The sequence below is a fragment of the Mobula hypostoma genome, chromosome 10 (assembly GCF_963921235.1).
Source record: "Mobula hypostoma chromosome 10, sMobHyp1.1, whole genome shotgun sequence".
Taxonomy (NCBI): Eukaryota; Metazoa; Chordata; class Chondrichthyes; order Myliobatiformes; family Myliobatidae; genus Mobula; species Mobula hypostoma.
Window position 1 is genome coordinate 40181947 of NC_086106.1, and position 26146 is coordinate 40208092.

Sequence of the window (26146 nt, forward strand, 5' to 3'; positions counted from 1 at the left end):
TATCCAGAACTAGAGGACACAGCCTCAAAATTGAGTGGCGACCTTTTAGAACAGAGGTAAGGAGGAATTTTTTTCAGCTAGAGAATAGTGAAGCTGTGGAATGCTCTGCCACAGACTGAGGTGGAGGCCAAGTCCGTGGGTATATTTACAGCAGAAGTTGATAGTTTGATATGGCGAGAAGGCAAGTGTATGGAGTTGCGTGGGATCTGGGATCAGCCATGATGGAATGGTGGAGCAGAATCGATGGGCTGAATAGCCTAATTCTGCTCCTATGTCTTATGGTCTTAAAAGGCTGGAAGTGAAAATGAAACGAATGCATATTGTGACCCACAATTACTGTCTAAATGCACTGCATGCTGTACTGTAATTCTTTATTCTGAAGTCTGTTGCTTTCCTTTGTACTACCCCATTGCACTGTTGTAAATTAATTGATCTGTAAAATAATAAACTAATTTACCAACCATTAAAAATTAGAACTTTCTTTACTCAGAGGACATTTAATTGTTAAGAATTCTCTACCTAAGCTGGCTAAATCACCAGAACTATTACTACATTTTTAAATATTATGAGAATCACAGGACATGGGGTCAGTGCCGGAAAGTAGCACCGTCAGAAGAACTTCAGAGTGTAGACAGATGTTTTCCTCACACAGATGATACAGTTTTATTTAGATACAGAGTGCAGAACAGGTCCTTCCAGCCCAACACACAGCTCTGCCGGGTACCCACCGAGGAAGCCCACGTACTCACAGGAAGGATGTACAAACTTTCTGACAGAGGATACTGGAACTGAACTCCGATGCCTCGACTGTAATAGCGTCGCACTACCCACTATGCTACCATTAGATTGGATACTGGAATCTGGAGCAGCATATAAAATGCTGGAGTAACTCAGCAAAGTCAAGACCTGAAATGTTCAACTGTCCCTTTCTCTCCATAAGTGCAGCCTGGATCGTTAACCTTTCACATCTTGACTTTGCTGACTTGCCCTAGTATTGTGTGTTGACCCAGCAGACTGTTTGCTGGGCTAAATGGGATAACTGTTTCTATTTTTTCTTTTTGTATGTCAGAGCAGGAGACTGTGGAAGTAAAACTACCCAAAATAAATTAATAGGAACAAGAGGCAGAAGGAAATATTCAGTAAGTTCATAGCAAAAGTTGTCACCTCGATGGCATTCTCCTGATTTGATACAATAATCATTGTTTCCCTTAATATCCAAAAGGATACCAATCATTTCTTAAGGCATCAGGTCCCAACTCAAGAGGGAATCACATATTGTTAGCAGCTGATAAGTAATTGTTAACATCTATCTCAGATAATTACAATGAAGCAGAAATAAAGGAATAGGGTATAGTAATTGGGACAGAATGAGATCAATTTACAGACAAATAGCAGAATCTATTTGCCAGTGTCAACAAGTGAACATCCCAGGGTTCCCGATCTTTCATTATGCCATGGACCCCTACCATTAACTGAAGGGTCCGTGGCCCTTGCCCATTCTCCCTGTAACCTTCGATGCCCTGATTAACCAAGAACCTGTCAAACTCTGCTTTAAATATACTCAATAACTTGGCCTCCACAGCTGTCTATGGCAATGTATTCCACAGATTCACCACGCTTTGGCTAAAGAAACATTTCCTCATCTCTGGATGTTGCCTCAAATGGATGTTCCTCTATTTGGAGGCTGTGCCCTCTGGACCTAGACTCCCCCATTATAGGAAACATCCTGTCCATATCCACTTTACCTAGGCCTCTCAATAGGTTTCAATGAGGCCCCCCGCCAATTCTTCTGAATCCCAGTGATTAAAGTTCCAGAGCCATCAAATGGTCCTCATATGATAAGCCTTTCAATCCTGGAATAATTTATGTGAATCTCCTTTGAACCCTGTCCAATGCCAGGACATTTTTTTTTTAAGATAAGGAACCCAAAACTGCTCATAATATTCCAGGTGCGATCTGACCAAAGCATTACATCCCTGCTTTTGTATTCTAGTCCTCTCAAAATGAATGCTAACATTGCATTTGCCTTCCTTACCACTGACTCAACCTGCAAGCTAACCTTTTGGAAATACTGCACGAATTTTTTTCTCCATTTAGAAAATAGTACATGCATTCATTCCTCTGCAAACACCCTGCTTCCTCAACACTACCTACCCCTCCACCTATCTTTGTCTTCCTTCATTGATACATAATGTGAAAAGAAGTGGTCCCAACACCGACCCCCATGGAACACCACTAGTCACCGACTGCCAACCAGAAACTTCCCTTCAATCCTTTTGTAACTTTTTTCCAGTCTAATTTTCCAGTCATACGTTTTTGGGATGTGGGAGGAAACCAGATCACCAAGTACAAATCCACATAGTCACAGGTAGTAAAAAAAACTATACATTGACACATTGAAAGTCTTGTGTTACTCAAGTTTTACAAAGCTTTCTAAATTTTGCAAACTGCAACAAGTACTATTCAGTAATCTCTTGCAGAAGACAGTTGAGTTGTTTTCAAGCAACACAAAGTTGCTGGTGAACGCAGCAGGCCAGGCAGCATCTCTAGGAAGAGGTACAGTTGACGTTTCAGGCTGAGACCCTTCGTCAGGACTAGGGTCTTGGCCTGAAACGTCGACTGTACCTCTTCCTAGAGATGCTGCCTGGCCTGCTGCGTTCACCAGCAACTTTGATGTGTGTTGCTTGAATTTCCAGCATCCGCAAAATTCCTGTTGTTTGACTTGTTTTCAAGCTTCCTGATCAAGTAGTACTGAGAATGCAAACAAACACAGGCCAGATCCAAAAAGATGAACCACTGATGTGTTGCATATAGGATATGTAACATCCTGGGAAAGGTTTCACTGCTAATGTAATGGTTTTTCTGTAGAAGCAGTGTTTGGGTTATGGTTAGAGATAACAGTGCTTTGCAATGTGAGCCGTCCAATGATGGGAGGTGTTTTCGTGCCGTGTGCCTGACACCAGGATGATCTGGGTCTTTTGTTCACTGGGAGATGGAGAGAAGACGCCGGAGCGGAACCATGATCCGAAGAAGGCCGGGGAGATCGAAGGAGGATTGGTAAAGGGGAAACCATGAGCTCCAATTTGTGCCCATTAGATGTTACATTAAAATGGGCCCTTTTCTTATTTTTTGCTTTTTCTTCTCGAATCCTTTAGTCAAATTAAGAATTATAAAGCCAAATCATTTAATTGTATGTAGTGTACAGTCTGTTATTTCATGGTACTGATTTAGAAACATAGAAAATAGGTGCAGGAGTAGGCCATTCGGCCCTTCGAGCCTGCACCGCCATTTATTATGATCATGGCTGATCATCCAACTCAGAACCCAGCCTTCCCTCCATACCCCCAATTTGTAACAGGGTAACACATCACGCAGCATCCATACAAACGGGGTTTTCAGGGTGGACTTGCATCACAATCTCACCCGTTTGGCAGGACCTGAGATTGTCTTCCCTAGACTTACGCAGCCCAACAGAACCTGAGGGTTACAATTGTGGGGGCTCATCCAGGATCGATTTCGTTGGATGCTGTGTGATTGCCCTGAGCATTGTGTGTTTAAGTCTGTGCTAAGCTATTGTCTAGTAAAATAATTATGATACGTGGGTATGGATGCTGCCGGGGTCAAGCGGTGGTGTGAATCCACGGGGTTAATGGTAACGAATGCGTGCGTGTTGAGTGGGGTACATGTTCGTACTCTTGATGAATTGTTAATTCGACTTTTATGTACTGTTATAACTGAGGTGACGACGGACAACAATCCTCTAGCTTATATGCTGACCTCAGCAAAATTGGATGCCACAGGCCATCGGTGGTTGGCAGCATTGTCTGCCTATGATCTCAGCCTGAAGTACCGGCCAGGAAGTAGGAATATTGATGCTGATGCTTCGTCCTGATGTGTGCATGAAGGGCGAAGAGTGGGAGAGCTTTCCTGCCCCGGGAGTGAAAGCCATGTGCCAGTTTGCCATCACGGTGAAGGCAGAGGGAAGGCAAGGGCAGGATCAAGTAGATCAATTGGGAGCTTCTGATGACGCCATTCCACAAGTTTACTGTAACCACACTACTCTGAAAACAAACCAGTTGCTGGAATTGAGTCCTGGGGAAGTGGCAGCTGCTCAGCGAGATGACCCATTTGGGCAGTGGTCGAAAAGGGAGACGTGGCCCAAGCAGAGAAGATGAAACACACTGCGGTGCCTCCATTACTGAGAGAATGGCCCAGATTGGAGTTGAGGAACCAGATGCTGTATCGGGTCACGTCGCCTCCAGACCGGCCTCGGCATTCTCAGCCTAAGAAATATCAGAGGATTGTGTTGAAGTCACTTTATGATGATTCTGGACATTTGGGGGTTGAAAAGACCTATGGATTGCTCAGAGGTCGGTTTTACTGGCACCAAATGAAGCCAGAGGTTGAAGAACACTGTAATTTTGTGCATTTGAGGCATACGGAGGAAGGTGCTGCCTACGAGGGCCGCTCTATTGTCCCACTTGCAGAGTGCGGGGCCCCTTGACCTGGTGTGTATGGATTTCCCGTCAATAAAGGCAGATGCCTGCAACATGGCGAATGTCTTAGTCATCACGGATCACACCAGATATGCGCAAGCTTTCCCTACCGAGGATCAGAGGGCATCCACGATGGCCAAAGTGTTATGGGAGAAGTATTTCATTTATTATGACATAGAATATAGAATAGTGCAGCACAGTACAAGCCCTTCGGCCCACAATGTTGTGCTGACCCTCAAACCCTGCCTCCCATATAACCCCCCCCACCTTAAATTCCTCCATATACCTGTCTAGTAATCTCTTAAACTTCACTAGTGTATCTGCCTCCACCACTGACTCAGGCAGTGCATTCCACGCACCAACCACTCTCTGAGAAAAAAAAACCTTCCTTTCATATCCCCTTTAAACTTCCCACCCCTTACCTTAAAGCCATGTCCTCTTGTATTGAGCAATGGTACCCTGGGGAAGAGGTGCTGGCTATTCCTCTTATCTTGTACACCTCTATCATGTCTCCTCTCATCCTCCTTCTCTCCAAACAGTAAAGCCCTAACTCCCTTAATCTCTGATCATAATGCATACTCTCCAAACCAGGCAGCATCCTGGTAAATCTCCTCTGTACCCTTTCCAATGCTTCCACATCCTTCCTATAGTGAGGTGACCAGAACTGGACACAGTACTCCAAGTGTGGCCTAACCAGAGTTTTATAGAGATGCATCATTACATCGCGACTCTTAAACTCTATCCTTCGACTTATGAAAGCTAACACCCCATAAGCTTTCTAACTACCCTATCCATCTGTGAGGCAATTTTCAGGGATCTGTGGACATGTAGCCCCAGATCCCTCTGCTCCGCCACACTACCAAGTATCCTGACATTTACTTTGTACTCTGCCTTGGAGTTTGTCCTTCCAAAGTGCACCATCTCACACTTCTCCGGGTTGAACTCCATCTGCCACTTCTCAGCCCACTTCTGCATCCTATCAATGTCTCTCTGCAATCTTCGACAATCCTATATACTATCTACACCACCACCAACCTTTGTGTCATCTGCAAACTTGCCAACCCACCCTTCTACCCCGACATCCAGGTCGTCAATAAAAATCACGAAAAGTAGAGGTCCCAGAACAGATCCTTGTGGGACACCACTAGTCACAATTCCCCAATCTGAATGTACTCCCTCTACCACGACCCTCTGACTTCTGCAGGCAAGCCAATTCTGAATCCACCTGGCCAAACTTCCCTGGATCCCATGCCTTCTGACTTTCTGAATAAGCCTACCACGTGGAACCTTGTCAAATGCCTTACTAAAATCCATATAGATCACATCCACTGCACGACCCTCATCTATATGCCTGGTCACCTCCTCAAAGAACGCTATCAGGCTTGTTAGACACGATCTGCTCTTCACAAAGCCATGCTGACTGTCCCTGATCAGACCATGATTCTCTAAATGCCCACAGATCCTATCTCCAAGAATCTTTTCCAACAGCATTCCCACCACAGACGTAAAGCTCACTGGTCTATAATTACCCGGACTATCCCTACTATCTTTTTTGAACAGGGGACAACATTCACCTCCCTCCAATCCTCCGGTACCATTCCCGTGGACAACGAGGAAAGAAAGATCCTAGCCAGAGGCTCCGCAATCTCTTCCCTCGCCTCGTGGAGCAGCCTGGGGAATACTCCGTCAGGCCCTGGGGACTTATCCATCGTAATGTACTTTAACAACTCCAACCCTTCCTCTCCCTTAATATCAACATGCTCCAGAACATCAACCTCACTCATATTGTCCTCACCATCAAGTTCCCTCTCACTGGTGAATACCAAAGTATTCACTGAGGACCTCGCTCACTTCCACAGCCTCCAGACACATCTTCCCACCTTTATCTCTAATCGGTCCTACCTTCACTCCTGTCATCCTTTTGTTCTTCACATTGAAGAACTGTGAAGAATGCCTTGGGGTTTTCCTTTACCCTACTCGCCAAGGCCTTCTCATGCCCCCTTCTTGCTCTTCTCAGCCCCTTCTTAAGCTCCTTTCTTGCTTCCCTATATTCCTCAATAGACCCATCTGATCCTTGCTTCCTAAACCTCATGTATGCTGCCTTCTTTCACCTGACTAGATTTTCCACCTCACTTGTCACCCATGGTTCCTTCACCATACCATTCTTTATCTTCCTCACCAGAACAAATTTATCCCCAATATCCTGCAAAAGATCTCTAAACATCGACCACATGTCCATACATTTCCCTGCAACAACATCATCCCAATTCACACCCGCAAGTTCTAGCCTTATAGCCTCATAATTTGCCCTTCCCCAATTAAAAATTTTCCTGTCCCTCTGATTCTATCCTTTTCCATCATAATGCTAAAGGCCAGGGAGCGGTGGTCACTGTCCCCCAGATGCTCACCCACTGAGAGGTCTGTGAGCTGACCCGGTTCATTACCTAGTACTAAATCTAGTATGGCATTCCCCCAAGTCGGCCTGTCCACATACTGTGACAGGAATCCATCCTGGACACACTTAACAAACTCTGCCCCATCTAAACCCTTGGAACTAATCAGGTGCCAATCAATATTAGGGAAGTTAAAGTCACCCTTGATAACAACCCTGTTATTTTTGCACCTTTCCAAAATCTGCCTCCCAATCTGCTCCTCTGTATCTCTGCTGCTACCAGGGGGCCTATAGAATACTTCCAATAGAGTAACTGCTCCCTTCCTGTTCCTCACTTCCACCCACACTGACTCAAAAGAGGATCCTGCTACATTACCCACCCTTTCTGTAGCTGTAATAGTATCTCTGACCAGTAATGCCACTCCTCCTCCCCTTTTTCCCCCTCTCTCTATCCCTTCTAAAGCACTGAAATCCAGGAATATTGAGAATCCATTCCTGCCCTGGTGCCAGCCAAGTCTCTGTAATGGCCACTACATCATAATTCCATGTATGTATCCAAGCTCTCAGTTCATCACTTTTGTTCCTGATGCTTCTTGCATTGAGGTACACACACTTCAGCCCTTCTACCTTACTACCTTTACACCGTTTATTCTGCTTCTCTTTCCTCAAAGCCTCTCTATATGTTAGATCTGGCTTTACTCCATGCACTTCTTTCACTGCTCTATCGCTCCGGGTCCCATCCCCCTTGCAAATTAGTTTAAACCCTCCCGAACCATGCTAGCAAACCTACCTGCAAGGATATTGTTCCCCACTGAGTTCAGGTGCAACCCACCCAATCTGTACAGGTCCCACCTTCCCTAGAAGAGATCCCAATGAACCAAAAATCTAAAACCCTGCTCCCTGCACCAACTCCTCAGCCATGCATTGCACTGCCATCTCCTCCAATTCTTACCATCACTGTCACGTGATGGCCTCCCCAGGTGGATGGATACATAGTGATCAGGGACGGGATTTTGAGAGTAGGCTCATACATCAGTTACCAGGCATGCTTGGAGTCGAAAAGTCGAGGACTATGCCTTATCAAGGACAAGGGGATCCCCAGTCCGAGAGGTTTAATTGGACCTTGCTAGACATGCTTGGAACCCTAGAAATCAGCAAGAACAAGAAGTGGAACCAACATATTGGACATTTGGTCCACTGCTACAACTGTACACAAAATGAAGCTACCGGGTACTCACCATAATACCTTATGTTTGGGCGCAAGGTGAGGTTGCCCATCAATCTTTGTTTTGGGACTGGCGAGGAAGACCTACCATTGAAAACTTACAGGTATCCAAAGTATGTGTCTGATATGAGAAGGGAGCTGAAAAAGGCTGATAAATTAGCAGAAGTAGTAGCTGCCAAGTAGAATCAAGGAAATAAGAGGAGGTATGATCAAAAGTTTAGATTTTTCCCAACTCGTGCCGGAAGACCGAGTCCTCACAAGGAATTTAGGGCTACCTGGGAAGCATAAGTTGGCTGACCGCTGGGCGGCTATGCCCCATGTAGTGGAGAGTCAGATGTCAAACATACCAGGTTTCTGGGTGAAGCCAGAGGATGGGAATGGGCCTGTCAAGAATCTCCATCGGAACCACCTTCTCCCTCTGGGACAAGGGGTGCGGGTTGACCCAGAGCCCAACCTGGAGCCTATACTTAGTAAGAGGACTCCGCTGCGTCACGGTGCGATTGGTGGACCAACGGCAGGAAAGATTAGATAGGCCCCCGCCCCTGAATGGGATACTCTCTCAGAGGATGAGGAAATTGGGGTGTGGTATATGCTGCCTTTTGCTAACTCCCCACTGATTGAGGAAGAGATTCCCAACCCTCCTCATACCGAGTCAGGTGAAATCAAGGAGGGCTATCTGTGGACAGACTGGGTTTCAGCAGGACCCTGTAAGGGATGAAGGGGAGGACCTATTGCCCTGGGGAGCTATGTCATTACCTTTTACACCTGGGTTGGACTTGGTGCTTTGTATGAAGGATTGGCAAATTATCTCAATGTCATGAGGCATGACTAAATTTGGTGGGGGGGGGGGCAGCCTGGGAAAGGTTTCACTGCTAATGTAATGGTTTTTCTGTAGAAGCTGTGTTTGGGTTATGGTTAGAGATAACCGGTGCTTTGTAATGTGAGCCATCCAATGATGGGAGGATGTTTTCGTGCCGTGTGCCTGACACCAGGATGATCTGGGTCTTTTGTTTGGCAGGAGATGAAGAGAGAAGACGCCAGAGTGGAACCATGATCCAATGAAGGCCGGGAGATTGATGGAAGATCGGTAAAGGGGTAACGGTGAGCTCCAACTTGTGCACATTAAACTGTTCCCTTTTCTTTAATTTTTTGCTTTTTCTTCACTAACCCTGCAGTCAAATTAAGAATTACAAAGCTAAGTTGTTTAATTATGTGCGGTGTACTGTCTGTTATTTCATGGTACTGAAAACAGGGTCACACATCACGCAGCATCCATACAAATGGCTGGGGGGGGGCGGGGTCGGGGTGAACTCGCATCGCATCTCAATCTCACCCAGAGATAGCCTTCCCTACACTTATGCAGCCGACAGAACCTGAGAGTTACAGCTACATTAGAACGTATCTAAGGTCATTTTAAAATATAAAAACAAGTATAACATTAATAAGCACTGAGGTTAATAATTTTGTTAGAAACGTGGGTGGCAAGCTGAAGATATGTACCTATTTAAGGATGTGCAAGGTGCTCCCTTCCTCTGCTAGCCTGCAGGTCACCCTTGGGCAAGGTGTAGCACCTGCTTAGGTCCCCGATCAGGGTCACGAGAAGCTACGGGAGCAGGTGGTGCACATCACAAGTCCTGGTTATGTGATGAACTGACGCCAGGCAGACAATCTCTGAAGATTATTGATATTGGCTGGGGTCACTCATCGTATAAAGACACTACTCAGAAGAAGGCAATGGCAAACCACCTCTGTAGAAAAATTTGCCAAGAACAATCATGATCATAGACCATGATTGCCCATGTAATAAGACATGGCGTAAAATGATGAAGACACTTAGAAAAAAAGTAAATTCAAATTACAATCTAAACAGTTGGATGAGCTACGTTCATGGAACTTTATGAAATAATTTCATTGTACTCACATGTATCCGGCAGCGATCATCTACAGGATATGATCCAAGCAATGCATCATCTTTGTCCATCAAGCCAATGAATTTGTCATCTGCATTGAATAACTCCAGCTCCATGGACGAGGCAGGCGAGCCCACAATCAGTTCTAGTTTACACTATTATAAAAGTGATCAAAAATAATAGAAAGTAAGCACATCAATCTTTACCTAGAATTTAAACAGTGTGGGCAAAGCTACAGTCTTCAATTTTTAAATTTAAAATTGGTATATTTTCTTCCTGTAGAATAATAGCAATAAGTTTTCACCTGTTGAACCAATTTCACTCAAATCTCCTCAATGCAACTTCTTGACAGCTTTATGCTTTCTAAATATGTGACTACATGTGCGGCATCCCATTTCAACTGTCAGCCTACACTCGTTTCGTCTTCATTTAACAGCAAGAAACAGAAAGGTCATGAACTAGCCAAGATAACAGAGGAGACACAAACACGAGAAAATCTGCAAAGCAAGCACACAAAAGTCCTGAAGGGCCTCAGCCTGACACATCGACTGTTTAACCTTTCCTAAAGATAACAGGGAAGATATACAGGTGTGTCCCCCACTTTTCGAACGTTCGTTTTACGACACCTCGTTGTTACGAAAGACCTACACTAGTTACCTGTTTTCACTAACAGAAGGTGTTTTCACGGTTATGAAAAAGGCAGCACGCGTCCGAGCAGCCAAGCTCCTCCCCCGGAACTGCATTCTAGCCGCCACTGCTTAAACATGTGCTTTATCTCGATTTATTTTGTGCATCTGTTAGCAAGATGAGTTCGAAGGTACTGGAAAAGCCTAAAAGAGCTCGTAAGGGTGTTACGATTAGCGTAAAACTGGACATAACTAAGCGTTTTGATCGTGGTGAACGAAGTAAGGACATTGTCCGTGCATTGAACTTGCCTGCGTCCACCATTCGCACTATTTATATGCAGACAGAAAGGATCTTGAAAGCTGCCGATGTTACTGTTGGTTCTGCTCATAGCAAAGTGGTCTCTCTTAGTCGGCATCCAGTAATAGATAAAATGGAAAGTCTATTGCTTGAGTGGATTGATGGGTGTACAAAGCGTGGTGTTCCGTTAAGTTATCTTATACTTAAGGAGAAATCAGTCAGCCTTTTTAATAAGCTGAAACAGAAAGCACTAGCCGATGGTGATGGAAGTGTTGCGAAAGTGGAATTTAAAGGTAGTCATGGGTGGTTTGATCGGTTTCTGAGGCGAGGGCAGCTTCATAGTTTAATGTTTACTGGAGGGAGTGCTTCGGCTGATACTGAAGCTGCCGAAAAGTTCCCAGCAGAACTGAAGAACATAGTTACAGAAGGTGGTTATTTGTATAAGTGTTTAACTGTGACGAAACTGCAATTTATTGGAAAAAATTGCCGAGTAAGACATTTATTTTGAAAGAAGCAGGCTAAGGAACATAAGGCATCGAAGGACAGATTTACCCTAATGCCTATTATTAACACCACTAAGCCTCTACTAGTGTACCATTCAGAAAATCCGAGGGCACTTAAAGGCGTTGATAAGAAAACACTTCCCGTTGTGTTCCGTTCACATCCAAGTGGTTGGAATACCCAAGTGCCTTTTTCTGAGTACGAGTGGATATGTTAGTCCCTTTGTTGAAAAATACTGTAGAGAAAATAACCTCAATAATAGGTGTCTTGTGATTGTCGATAATTGTGCTGCTCATCCACCCGGTGTTACCGAGTATGGCAGTAACATTCGTGTTGTGTTCTTACTGCCGAATACGACATCGTTGCTGCAGCCATGCCACCAAGGCCTAATAGCCACAATTAAGGCTTACTATACACAAAATGTGATGCGTTTCATTGTAAGTGCTATTGACAGAGAGGGCAACTCTGAAGCATCTTTGTGAGAGATCTGGAAAGACTACAATATAAAATTGGCAATCGCCAACATTGGAGATGCTCTTGATAGGCTAACAAGTCTCGATGAGAAATGGCGTTTGGAGGAAACTATGTCCTGAAGCAGTGAACGATTTAAAAGGCTTTGAACCATCAACAATAAATACGGCAATAGTGAGCTTGGCTAAGGAGGTTGGGTTTGTGTAAGTTGACAAAGATGATGTTGAAGAGGTTTCGGCATCCCATGACCAAGAACTGACAGATGAAGAGCTGATGCAATTGCAAGAAGAAAGGATAACAATCGAAGCAACACGCACAACACGCTGGAGGAACTCAGCAGGTCGGGCAGCATCCGTGGAAAAGATCGGTCGACGTTTTGGGCCGGAACCCTTCGTCAGGACTGTAGGGGGAAGGGGCAGAAGCCCTATAAAGAAGGTGGGGGAGGGTGGGAAGAAGGCGGCTGGTAGATCCCAGGTGAACAGCCAGTAAGGGGAAAGATAAAGGGGTGGGGGAGGGGAAGCAGGGAGGTGATAGGCAGGAAAGGTGAAGAAAGAATAGGGGAAAACACAATGGGTAGTAGGAGGCGGAACCAAGAGGGAGGAGGTAGGCAGCTGGGGGAGGGGGCAGACTGACATAGGGATAAGGGAAGGGAGGGAATTACCGGAAGTTGGAGAATTCTATGTTCATACCAAGGGGCTGGAGACTACCTAGACGGTATATGAGGTGGTACTCCTCCAACCTGAGTTTAGCCTCATCATGGCAGTAGAGGAGGCCATGTATGGACATATCTGAATGGGAGTGGGAAGCAGAGTTGAAGTGGGTGGCTGCAGGGAGACCCTTTCTATTTTGGCGGACAGAGCGGAGGTGCTCGACGAAGCGGTCCCCCAATCTGCGTCGGGTTTCACCGATGTAGAGGAGGCCGCACCGGGAGCACCGGATGCAATAGATGACCCCCACAGACTCACAAGTGAAGTGTTGCCTCACTTGGAAGTACTGTTTGGGGCCCTGAATGGTGGCAAGAGAGGAGGTGTAAGGACAGGTGTAGCACTTGCGCTTACAGGGATAAGTGCCAGGTGGGAGATCCGTGGGGATGGACGTGTAGACAAGGGAGTCGCGGAGGGACCGATCCCTACGGAAGGTGGAGAGGGAAAGATGCGCTTAGTGGTGGGGTCCTGTTAAAGGTGGTGGAAGTTGCGGAGGATAATGTGTTGGATCCGGAGGCTGGTGGGGTGGTAGGTGAGGACAAGGGGAACTCTGTCCCTGTTGTGGTGGCGGGAGGATGGGGTGACAGCCGAAGTGCGGGAAAGGGAAGAGATGCGGGTGAGGGCATCATTGATGACAGCAGAAGGGAAACCACAATCCTTAAAGAAAGAGGACATTTGAGATGTCCTGGAATGGAAAGCCTCATCCTCAGATGCGGCGGAGACAGAGGAACTGGGAATAGGGAGTGGCATTTCTGCATGTGGCGGGGTGGGAAGAGGTATGGTTGAGGTAGTTATGAGAGTCAGTGGGCTTGTAGAAGATGTCAGTGGACAGTCTGTCTCCAGAGATGGAGACCGAGAGATCGAGAAAGGGGATAGAAGTGTCCGAGATAGACCAAGTGAATTTGAGAGCTGGGTGGAAGTTTGAAGTAAAGTCAATGAAATTGACAAGCTCAGCATGGGTGCAGGAAGCAGCACTAATGTAGTCGTCAATGTACCGAAGGAAAAGTTGGAGAGCAGTACCAGAATAGGTTTGGAGCACAGACTGTTCCACATAACCAACCAAGAGGCAGGCATAGCTAGGGCCCATGCGAGTTCCCATAGCTACACCCTTGGTCTGAAGAAAGTGGTAAGAGCCAAAAGAGAAGTTATTGAGTGCGAGAACCAGTTCCGCCAACCGGAGGAGGGTAGTGGTGGTGGGGAACTGGTGAGGTCTATTATCCAGAAAGTAGCGGAGGGCTTTGAGGACTTCATGGGGAATGGAGGTAATGGAGGGGAATTGTCTCCCGTACCATCACCGCCCTTATCAACTCTGGTGACCTTCCATCCTCAGCCACTAAACTCCCAGATATGTCCATACATGGCCTCCTCTACTGCCATGAGGCTAAACTCAGGTTGGAGGAGCAACACCTCATATACCGTCTAGGTAGTCTCCAGCCCCTTGGTATAAACATAGAATTCTCCAACTTCCAGCAATTCCCTCCCCCTCCCTTCCCCTATCCCTATGTCACTCTGCCCCCTCCCCCAGCTGCCTACCTCCTCTCTCTTGGTTCCGCCTCCTTCTACTACCCACTGTTTTCCCCTATTCCTTCTTCACTTTTCCTGCCTATCACCTCCCTGCCTCCCTTCCCCCACCCCTTTATCTTTCCCCTTACTGGCTCTTCACCTGGAACCTACCAGCCTTCTTCTTCCCATCCTCCCCCCACCTTCTTCATAGGGCCTCTGCCCCTTCCCCCTACAGTCCTGACGAAGGGTTCCGGCCCGAAACGTCGACCGATCTTTTCTACGGATGCTGCCCGACCTGCTGAGTTCCTCCAGCGTGTTGCGAGTGTTGCTTTGACCCCAGCATCTGCAGATTATTTTGTGATAACAATCGAAACCGAACGCAGTAGCAAAGTCGTCCAGGAACTGAACATGAAGCAATTGCGTGAGATTTTCGCTGCGATTGTCAACGCTGCAATGATTGCAGAAAAGTATGACTTTAATTTTGAAGGGGTATGTAGGTTTAGGGCAGGTTTGCAGGATGTTTTGAGTGCTTACAAAGAACTGTATGATAGAAAAATGCGCGCGGCTAAGCAGTCAAGCATACTGTCTTTTTTCAAGCCTTGCCAATCAGCCACAGCAGACGACAAACCTTGACTTTCGACATCGAGGCAGGCAGGCATAGAAGATGACCTGCCTGCCCTAATGGAAACAGACAACAATGAGATGACACCCCAGTCTCCTCTACCTCCCACCACCCCAATCTCCGACGACTCAGCATAACACACCATCTCGATTCCCATAAGTGAAACTACACTGTACATACATTAATTCTACTTTAAATAGGCTGTGTAACTTTGTGTTATTTAGTATGATTTGTTATTTGGTATGATTTGGCAGCCTCATAGCTTAAAGGTTACCGGAGAGAGTGTTTCTGCTGAGAGCGCCTGCGCCCACAGTGTTTCCGCCGAGAGTGCTTCTGCCGGGAGCGCATGCGTGAGATTTTTGCTGCACTAGACAGTGCTTCAATGGTTGCAGAAAAGTATTTCTACTTTATATAGGCTGTGTATTTATCATATCATTCCTGCTTTTACTATATGTTACTGTTATTTTAGGTTTTATGTGTTACTTGGCATGTTTTTGTAGGTTATTTTTTGGGTCTGGAAATGCTCAAAAATTTTTCCCATATTAATAAATGGTAATTGCTTATTCACTTTACAACATTTCAGCTTACAAACCGTTTCATAGGAATGCTCTACCTTTGGATGGCGGGGGAAACCTGTATTTTACAACTTACAAGGCAAATTATAGAGTTTAGAGCAACAAATCTAGACAATCATTTCTTATTCAAAGCACCACACTCAAATGATGGTGAAACTTAACAGGTCAAACAGCTTTAATGGAAATGAATAAACAGTTAACGTTTTGGGCCGAGACCCTTTATCAGGACTGAAAAGGAAAAGGAAAGATGCCAGATAAGAAGGCGGGGGAAGGAATATAAGCTAACTGATAGGTTGAACTAGGTGGGTAGGGGAGGGGGAACAAGTAAGAAGCTGGGAAGTAGTGAGAAAGGTAAGTGGAGGGCTGTCAGAGGTTACAACGGGAGACTAACAGGATGCAACTGGGCTAAGAACTGGCAGATGAGTGTGAGGTGGTTCATTTTGGTAGGTCAAATATGATGGCAGAATACAGTATAGTATTAATGGTAAGACTTTTGGCAGTGTGGAGGATTAGAGCACAGGACACTCAAATCTGCTGCACAGGTTGACTCTGTGGTTAAGAAAGCATACGGTGCATTGGCTTTTATCAATCATGGGATTGAATTTAGGTGCCGAGAGGTAATATTCCTGGTCAGACCCCACTTGGAGTACTGTGCTCAGTTCTGGTTGCCTCACTACAGGTAGGATGTGGAAAACATAGAAAGGGTGCAGAAGAGATTTACAAGGATGTTGCCTGGATTGGGGAGCATGCCTTATGAGAACAGGTTGAATGAACTCGGCCTTTTTTCCTTGGAGCAATGGAGGATGAGAGGTGACCTGATAAAGGTGAATAAGATGATGAGAGGCATTGATCCTGTGGATAGTCAGAGGCTTTTTCCCAGGGCTGGAATGGCTAGCACAAGAGGGCACAGTTTTAAGGTGCTTGGAAGTAGGTACAGAGATGTCAGGGGCAAGTTTGTTTGTTGTTGGTTTTTGTACGCAGAGTATGGTGAGTGTGTGGAATGGGCTGCCGGAAATGGTGGTGAAGGCAGATACGATAGTGTCTTTTAAGAGACTCCTTGACAGGTACATGGAGCACAGAAAAACAGAGGGCTATGGGTAATTTTGTGGGCCAAAGGGCCTGTATTGTGCTGTAGGTTTTCGATGTAAATAGCTAGTGAAGAAGGAATCTGATAGGAGAAGGAATTCAATCCATTTTGTTCACATGGGAGGAACTCTTATTTGTCTTTATTAAAATTCATTTTCCAATTCTGTCCTTTCACTTAACAACTCAAGTTTTTCTCAATAAAAAACATAAATATCTTAAAGTCAAAAACCATTAACCACTTTTCAAAAATTGAGGAACTTTTGTTGACATAAAAAAATCCCTCTGTAACATCCATTAAAGGTCTATTCAAAAATCCAAGCAACATTATAGAGAAAATGAAATCTATGCCCCAATGCAGATCCCTGTCAGACACCAGCATACCCATGTCTTGTTTTTTTGAGTTCCCAATCACTATGGCTAGAGAGGTTTAAAATTAACACCAAATCATACCAACTATAAATGATTTTCTAAAGTGATACATCACTCCAAATTGTCCATTAACACTTTCAGAGCACAACAGCTCAATCACATCACCAGAAACATCTTTTGTTCCTCCTTTATAGTAGTGCCAGGTATATGCTATTTAAGGCGGCCTAGGACAGTGCTTTGTTCCCCATATTGGTGCTTCAATGATTGAATGAAGCTGTTAAGAAGGAAATATCCGAATTTCTCCTGAGATATCAATTAAAAAAAAGCATCTTAACTCAATATTGATACTGATTGGAAAAATACCCGTTTTATTCGTGTCTCTCACTTTGCATGATGGGAACAGAGATGGTCATTTAGCTTGAGCCTTCCTAGCGAAAGAAACTCAAAATTAGGAGTACATTTTCAGGCCATTTCATCATGAGTCTGCTTCACTTTTATCATCCTGGCTTCATTCTCAAGTATTTTATGACATGACCTGATATTTCTTTGTTCTAAACTTAGCCTATTGAACTATAAGATATAGGATCACAATTTTTTTTTCTTAGATTATGAAGACACGCAGTCCCCTTTCATTGTCATTTAGTAATGCATGCATTAGGAAATGATACAATATTTCCTCCGGTGTGATATCACAAAAACACAGGACAGACCAAGACTGAAAAAAACCAACAAAACCACATAATTATAATATAGTTACAACAGTGCAACAATACCATAACTTGATGAAGAAGTCCATGAGCACAGTGAAAACTTCAAAGTCTCTCAAATGTCCCACATCTCACGTGGATGGGAGAAGGAAGAAAAACTCTCCCTGCCATGCCTGACCACAGTCCGACTCCGAGTTATCCGAAAACTTCGAGCCTCTGATCAGCTCTCTGACACTGAGTACTGAGCACCATCTCTGTCTGAATGATTCGGCTTCAATCTCGGTTGCAAACAGCAGGCAAAGCCGGGGATTTTGAGGCCTTCCCTCCAGAAGATTCCCGACCGCGCAATAACAACAGCAGCGAACTGGCGTTTCAGAAATTTCTCCAGATGTTCCACTGTGCTTTCACGTCTGTCTCCATCAAATCAGAATTGTCCACGGCCCCTATTTAATGGATACGATATCATTTTTCACAGGAGGGCTGCGCACACGCAGCGCACTACTCTCTCTCCTCCCGCCATTTGGCCCATTGAGTATGCTCTGCTATTTCATCATGGCTGACCCATTTCCCACAGCCTTAATCTCCTGCCTTCTCACCGTATCCCCTCATGCCCTGACTAATTTATCGACCTCTGCCTTACATATACACAATGATTTGGCCTCCACATCCACCTGCGGCAACGAAATCCACAGATACACTACTTTCTGCGGAAAGAAATTCCTCATCTCCATTCTAAATGGATGTCACTCTATTCTGAGGCTGTGTCTCTGATCCATGTGCACAACGTCCACCGATTCACCTTTGTCTATTCTGCTTGTCATTTCCACAAAGAATTTCAACAGATTTGTCAGGAAAGATTTTCCCTTCAGGAAATCATGCTGAGTTTGGCCTATTTTATCTTGAGCCTCCAAGTACCCTGAAATCACATCCTTCATAATCAACTCCAACATTTTCCCAACCACTGGCCCATCTTCTGCTTCTTCCCTTGAAGGGTGGAGTGGCATTTGCAATTTTCCAATCCTCCAGAACCATGCCAGATTCAATTGATTCTGGAAAGATCATTACTAATGCCTCCACACATATGTACAATGTTACAATCTTCTTTGTGTTTATATGAAATCTTCCTTATTCTCCTAAATTGTAGTAAATGTAGCCCTAGTTAATTAATCTCTTCTCAAATGGCATTCTTGGCATCCCAGGAATCAGTCTTCAATACATTCCTTCTATGCACAATAGCGATTTTAGCTACTGAGAGCAAAACAGTACAATACTCCACGCGTGGTCTCACCAAAGCTTTAAAGTGTTAGCAAGACATTCTGATTCTTGTACTCAAAAGATCTTGTAATGGATGTCAAGATATCTTTTGCCTTTACAAACCCACAGTACATTTTTGCTTTAAGTGACATGCGGGTCCATTTGGTGCAAGAATACTTCCTAATTTAATCACTAAATAATAATCTGCCTTTTGTTTTTTTGCTAGAATGGATAACTTCACATTTTGTACATACTATACTGCATATGCCAAGTACTTCTTACCTGTTCAACTTGGGCAAGTCAATTTGAAGCTTCTTTGTATCTTCCGCACAAACACACAATTTCTTGTGATCAGCAAACCAAATCATTGATATATATTGTGAAGAGCTGCGGCCCCAAACAATAATCTGTATGATCACCAATTAGCCACTGCCTGTCACTCCAAAAACAATTTCTATTTCTTATCTGTCAACCAATCCAGAAACCATGTACAAAATATCACCATCTAATGTGATATAATTTTACACATTATCCTCTTTTGGTAATTCCTGTGGGAGTTTACCAAAAGGCCTTCATTGACAAAATTCCAAACATAACACATCCACTCCCTTATGGATTCTACCATACTGTGGCTGGTTGAGTATCCAACTCTAAATACCGATCTATTTGAAAATTTGTCTACAAAATGCATCATCACCCAGTTACAAAATGGTGCCAGTGGTCATTGGCGACATTCTGTGGGCTACAGAAAATTGTTCCAAAAATTCTTTTAAATATACCTTTTTTGATCTACTCTCACTGCAATCTTCCACATGCAACTTCCCTGTAAGCAATGCATTTTTAAATCAACTGAATGATCTTTAGATCTCACGAATGAGAGGACCTGGCAGACCAAGCAGCATATTTAGGAGGTTGAAGGCTCATCGCCATGGCTGAAAGCAAGGTGGGGAAGAGATAACACTCCAAGTCGGGCTGAAATGCAGAGTTGAGGCCTCCTCTACACAACATCTTGCTGGCAAATGTGCAGTTGCGAGAGAAAAAGAATGAGGACCCAAGGGCAAGACTGCTTTAATGAAGAAAACTGAGGGTCTGTTCCATTGTACGTTTGACTGAAACGTGGCTTTCCCTGGGCACGCCAAATATAGCCATCAAAATTCAAAGGCCTCTTAATTTACAAAATGGACCGAACTGCTGATTCAGTAAAGGCAAAAGGAAAGGCGTGATAAACACTCACTGGCACTCCGATGTGATGGTCTTATCGGACTCATGTTCCCCAACCATGAACACCTAATGGTCAAATGTCATCTGTTCTATTTATCTTGGAAGTTGTACATAAGATCAGAATTAGGTTATTTGGCCCATCAAGTCTGCTCTGCCATTCAATCATGGCTGATCTTTTTTTCCTCTCCTCAACCACTCTCTAGCCTTCTCCCCGTAACCTTTGATGTCGTGTCCAATCAATAATCTATCAAGCTCTGCCTTAGTACACCAACGACCTGGCCTCCACAGCTGCCTGTGGTAACAAATTCCAGAAATTCACCACCCTCTGACTAAAGAAATTTCTCCACATCTCAGTTTTAAATTGACACCCCTCTACCCTGAGGCTATGACTTCTTGTCTTAGACTCCCCCACCGTGGGAAACATCCTCTCCACGTCTACTCTGTCTAGGCCTTTCAACATTCGAAAGGATTCAATGAGATTCCCCTCTCATCCTTTTAAATTCCAGCGAGTACAGACGCAGAGCTATCAAACATTCCTCGTACAATCACCCTTTCATTCCCAGAATCATCCTTGTGAACCTCCTCTGAACCCTCTCCAATGGCAGCACATCTTTTCTTTGATGAGGAGCCCAAAACTGTTCACAATACTCAAGGTGCCTTATAAAGCCCTAGCATCACATCCCTGCTTTTCTATTCTAGGACTCTTGAAATGAATGCGAACACTGCATTTGCGTTCCTCGCCACAGACTCTACATCCTGACAAAGGGTCTCGGCCTGAAACATCAACTGTGCTTCTTCCTATGGATGCTGTCTGGCCTGCTGCGTTCCACCATCATCTTGTGTGTGTTGCTTCCCTTTCCATCTCAGATTTTTGGATTTTCTCCCCGTTTAGAAAATCGCCTGCACATTTATTTCTTCTACCAAAGTACATGAACATGCATTTTCCAACACTGCATTTTATTTGCCACTCTCTTGCCCATTCTCCTAATCTAAATCCTTTTGTAGCCTGTTTCCTCAACACTACTTGACCCTCCACTAATCTTTGTATCACCTGCAAACCTGGCAACAAAGCCATCTATTCCACCATCTAAATCATTGATACACAGCATAAAAAGAAGTGATTCTAACACTGACCCCTGCAGAACACCACTAAGAGATCTTTTTATTCCCACTCGCTGTCTCCTACCAATCAGCCAATGCTCCAACCCTGCCAGTAACTTTCCTGTAATTCCATGGGCTCTTAACTTGGTAAGCAGCCTCATGTGTGGCAGTTTGTCAAAGGCCTTCTGAAAGTCCAAATAAACAACATCCACTGCATCTCCTTTATCTACCCTACTTGTAATCTCCTCAAAGAATTCCAACAGGTTCGTCAGGCAAGACTTTCCCCTAAGGAAACCACGTCGACTTTGTCCTATCTTGTCCTGTGTCACCAAGCACTCCATAACCTCATCCTTAACAATTGACTCCAACATCTTCCCAACGACCAAGGTCAGGCTAAATGGCCTACAATTTTCTTTCTGTGCCTTTCTCCTTTCTTAAAGAGTGGAGTGACATTTGCAATTTTGCAGTCCTCTGGGACCATGCCAGAATCCAATGACTTTTGAAAGATCATTACCAATGTCTCCACAATCTCCTCTGCTACCTCTTTCAGAACCCTAGTATGCAGCTCTTCTAGTCCAGATGACTTATGTACCTTTACGTCTTTCAGCTTTATGATCACCTTGTCCCTTGTAATATTAACAGCACTCACTTCTCTTCCCTCCCATATTTCAACATTTGGCACACTGCTAGCGTCTGCCATAGTGAAGAATGATGCAAAATACTCATTTAGTTCATCTGCCACCTCCTTGTCCCCCATTATTATTTCTCTGTCCTCATTTTCTAGCGGTCTTATATCTACTCTCATCTCTCTTATTTTTGTCTTTACATACTTGAAAAAAACTTTTACTATCCACTTTGATATTGTTTGCCAGCTTGCTTTCATATTTCACCTTTCCCTCCTAATGATTCCTTTAGTTGTTCTCTGTAGGTTTTTAAAAAGCTTCCCAATCCTCTATCTTCCTGCTAATTTTTGCTTTATTGTAGTCCCTCTGTTTTGCTTTTACATTAGCTTTGACTTCCCTTGTTGTACTATTTTGCCATTTGACTATTTTTCTGTTTTTTTGGAAGACATCTATCCTGCACCTTCCTCATTTCGCCCAGAAGCTCGCATCATTGCTACTCTACTTCCAATTTAATTTGGCCAACCCCTCTCTCATACCATTGTAGTTTCCTTTACTCCACTAAGATACTGCTCCGTCAGACTTTACTTTCTCCTTTTCAAATTGAACTCAGTCATATTGTGATTACTGTCTCCTAAGGGTTCTTTTACCTTAAACTCCCTAATCAAACTCCAGTTCATTAATATATCACCCAATCCAGTATAGCTGATTCCCTAGTAGGCCCAATGACAAACTGTTCTAAAAAGCCACCTTATAAGCATTCAAAAAACTCACTCTCTTGAGATCCATTACCAACCTGATTTTCCAATCGACCTGCATGTTTACATCCCTCATGACTATCATAACATTGCCCTTTTGATGTGCCTTTTCCGTTTCCCATTGTAATCTGTGGTCCACATCCCAGCTACTGTTGAGAGCCCTGTCTCTAACTGCCATTAGGGTCCTTTTACCCTTGCGGTTTCTTAACTCAGTCCACAAGGATTCAACATCTTCTGATCCTATGTCACATCCTTCCACTAATTTGATGCCATTCTTTACCAGCAGAGCCACACGACCTCCCCCCTCCCCATCCCTCTGTTACAAAGTGTAACTTTAGACATTCAGCTTCCAAGTACATCCATCCTTCAGCCACGATTCACATCATACCTGACAATCTGTAATATTGTAACAAGATCATCCACCTTATTTCTTATACTCCGTGCTCAGATATACCCTTTTTAATTCTGCATTCCTAATGCACTGATACACACCCTGCTGGCTGCAATTTTGTCCTATCATCTGCCTGCCATCCTGACTGTCTGACTGCATGCTATCTTTGCTTTTTTACCATCTGTCCTACCCTGAATCCCTTCACTCCAATTCCCACTCCCCTGCCAAGTTAGTTTAAAACCACCCCAACAGCTCTAACAAGGATATTAGTCCCCCTCGGGTTCAGCTGCAACCTGTCACTTTTGTACAGGTCATATCTCCCCCAAAAGAGATCCCAATGATCTAAGAACCCGAAGCCCTGCCCCAGCTTCTCAGCCATGCATTAATCTGCCAAATCATCCTGTTTTTACCCTCAATGGCGTGTGGCACAGGCAGCAATCTTTTCAGGACCTCTTTGCTTTTCCTGCCTATTGGTACCAATATGTATCAATCTGGCTGCTCTCCCTTCCCCTCCAAAATGCTGTGAACATAATCTGAGATGTCCCTGACCCTGGCACCTAGGAGGCAACATACCATTCGGGTGTCCCATTCACATCCACAGTATTTCCTGTTTGTTCCCTGACTATTGAGTCCCCTATCACAACCGCTCGCCTTATCTCCTTCATTCTCTTCTGCACCATGGACCCACGCTCAGCACCAGTAACCCGGTCTCCATGTCATTCCCCTCAACAGTATCCAAAACGGTATACTTATTACTGAGGGGAACTAATGGCACTAACTGCGTAACCACACTTCCATTTCTCCTGACAGTCACCCAGCTACATGCCTCCTGCAACTTAGGGGTGACTACTTCCCTGTAACTTTGATTGATGATCTCCTTACTCTCCCATACAAGCCAAAGATCTTCAAGGAGCTGAGGTGAAACCCGACGCAGATTGGGGGACCCTCCGTCGAGCACCTCCGCTCCGTCCGCCACAACAGATAGGATCTCCCAGTAGCCACCCACTTCAACTCTGCTTCCCACTCCCATTCAGATATGTCCATACATGGCCTCCTCTACTGCCATGATGAGGCTAAACTCAGGTTGGAGGAGCAACACCTCATATACTGTCTAGGTAGTCTCCAGCCCCTCGGTATGAACACAGAATTCTCCAACTTCCGGTAATTCCCTCCCCCTCCCTTCCTCTATCCCTATTTCACTCTGCCCCCTCGCCCAGCTGCCTATCACCTCCCTCAAGGTTCCGCCTCCTTCTACTACCCATTGTGTTTTCCCCTATTCCTTCTTCACCTTTCCTGCCTATCACCGCCCTGTTTCCCCTCCCCCACCCCTTTATCTTTCCCCTTACTGGTTTTTCACCTGGAACCTACCAGCCTTCTCCTTCCCACCCTCCACCCACCTTCTTTATAGGGCCTCTGTCCCTTTCCTCTACAGTCCTGACGAAGGGTTCCGGCCTGAAACGTCGACTGATCTTTTCCATGGATGCTGCCCGACCTGCTGAGTTCCTCCAGCGTGTTGTGAGTGTTACTTTGGGACTTAACAGAGATATTTAAAATTATGAGGGGGATAGATAGAGTTGACGTGGATAGGCTTTTTCCATTGAGAGTGGGGGAGATTCAAACAAGAGGACACGAGTTGAGAGTTAAAGGGCAAAAGTTTAGGGGTAATTTGAGGGGGAACTTCTTTACTCAGAGAGTGGTTGCTGTGTGGAATGAGCTTCCAGCAGAAATGGTTGAGGCAGGTTCGATGTTGTTGTTTAAAGTTAAATTGGATAGATATATGGACAGGAAAGGAATGGAGAGTTATGGGCTGAGTGCAGGTCGGTGGGACTAGGTGGGAGTAAGAATTCGGCATGGACTAGAAGGGCCGAGATGGCCTGTTTCCGTGCTGTAATTGTTATATGGTTAATACACCATGGTTGTAACAGACTTTATTAAAACTGCTGTAGACGAATGTGTCCCCACTAAATAATAGTTTTAACCAATCAGAGGCCCTGGATGAACCATGAGATCCGAAATCTAGCAAGACTCAGATCAGAAGCGTTCAAATCTGGTAACAAAGAAAGTTACAAGAGGTCCAGGGACAATCTCCTGAAAGCCTTCTCACATGCAAAGTGAAAATTCTGGACCAAACTTGAATCAATGAAGGATGCTCGACAGTTGTGCCAGGGCTTGAATACTATTACCTCTTAAAAAGTTAAATCAAATGACATAGCAGACAGCAGAAGACAGATAAGCTCAATGCTTTCTATGCTCACTTTGACCATCAAAACATGGAGGAACATCAAGAACTCCCACAGATCCTGATGATCCTATGATTTCAGTCCCTGAAGCTGATGTGCTTCAGGAGGTGAACCCATGAAAAGCATCTGGCTCAGAGGGGGTATCAGGCCACATACTAAATACCTGTGCAGATCAACTGGCTGGTGTGTTCACTGAGATCTTTAACCTCTTGCTTCAGCAGTGTGCTGTAACCACCTGCTTCAAGCAGGCTCCATCTTGCCTACAGGAGCAACAGGTCTAGAGCAGATGCCATCTCACTGGCTCTTCACTCAACCCAGAAACATCTGGACAGCAAAGATGAATACATCAGGATGTTCTTTATTGACTACAGTTCAGCATCCAATGCCATCATCAATAAATTCCAAGACCTTGGCCTCAATACTTCCATGTGCCATTTGACCCTGGATTTCTTCAGTTGTAGACCAGTCAATTCAGATTGGCAGGAGGCAAAGGGTGTGAAAAAAGGAGCCTTTTCTGGTTGGTTTCTGGTGACTAGTGGTGTTCCACAGGTTTCTATGTTGAGACGGTTTCTTTTCACATTATATATCAATGATTTTGAGGATGGAATTGATGGTTTTGTGGCCAAGTTTGCGGATGATACAAAGGTAGCTGGAGAGACACATAGTGTTGAGGAAGAAGCAAGTCCGCACAAGGACAGATTAAGAGAATAGGCAAAGAAGTGGCAGAAGCAATAGTGTCGGGAAGTGCAAGATCATGCACTTTGGTAGAAGGAATAAGGGTTTCCACCAGGGGTTCCCAATCTTTCTATGTCATGGACCCCTACCATTAACCGAGGGATCTGTGGTTTAGACTATTTTCTTAATGGAGAGCAAATTCAGAAATTGAAGGTGCCAATGGATTGGAGAGTCCTCAGGCAGAATTCTCTAAATGTTAGCTTGCTGGTTCTGTCGATGGTGAGGAAGGCAAATGCAATGTTAGCACTCACTTTGAGAGGACTAGAATATAAAAACAAGGACTTAATGTTGAGGCTTTAGAAAGCACTGTTGACACCTCACTTGGAGTACTGCAAGCAGTT

The 26146-nt window shown here is 44.7% G+C and overlaps 1 protein-coding gene across 1 annotated transcript in view; it reads right to left on the minus strand.

The window, feature by feature from the left end:
- The window catches only part of tbcb (tubulin folding cofactor B), a 34599-nt gene that overhangs the window by 5956 nt on the left and 2497 nt on the right, over nt 1-26146 (minus strand). The window contains exon 2 of the mRNA XM_063060375.1: nt 10035-10178. Coding sequence (XP_062916445.1) covers nt 10035-10178 — 144 coding nt within the window. The remainder of the gene's footprint in view (nt 1-10034; nt 10179-26146) is intronic.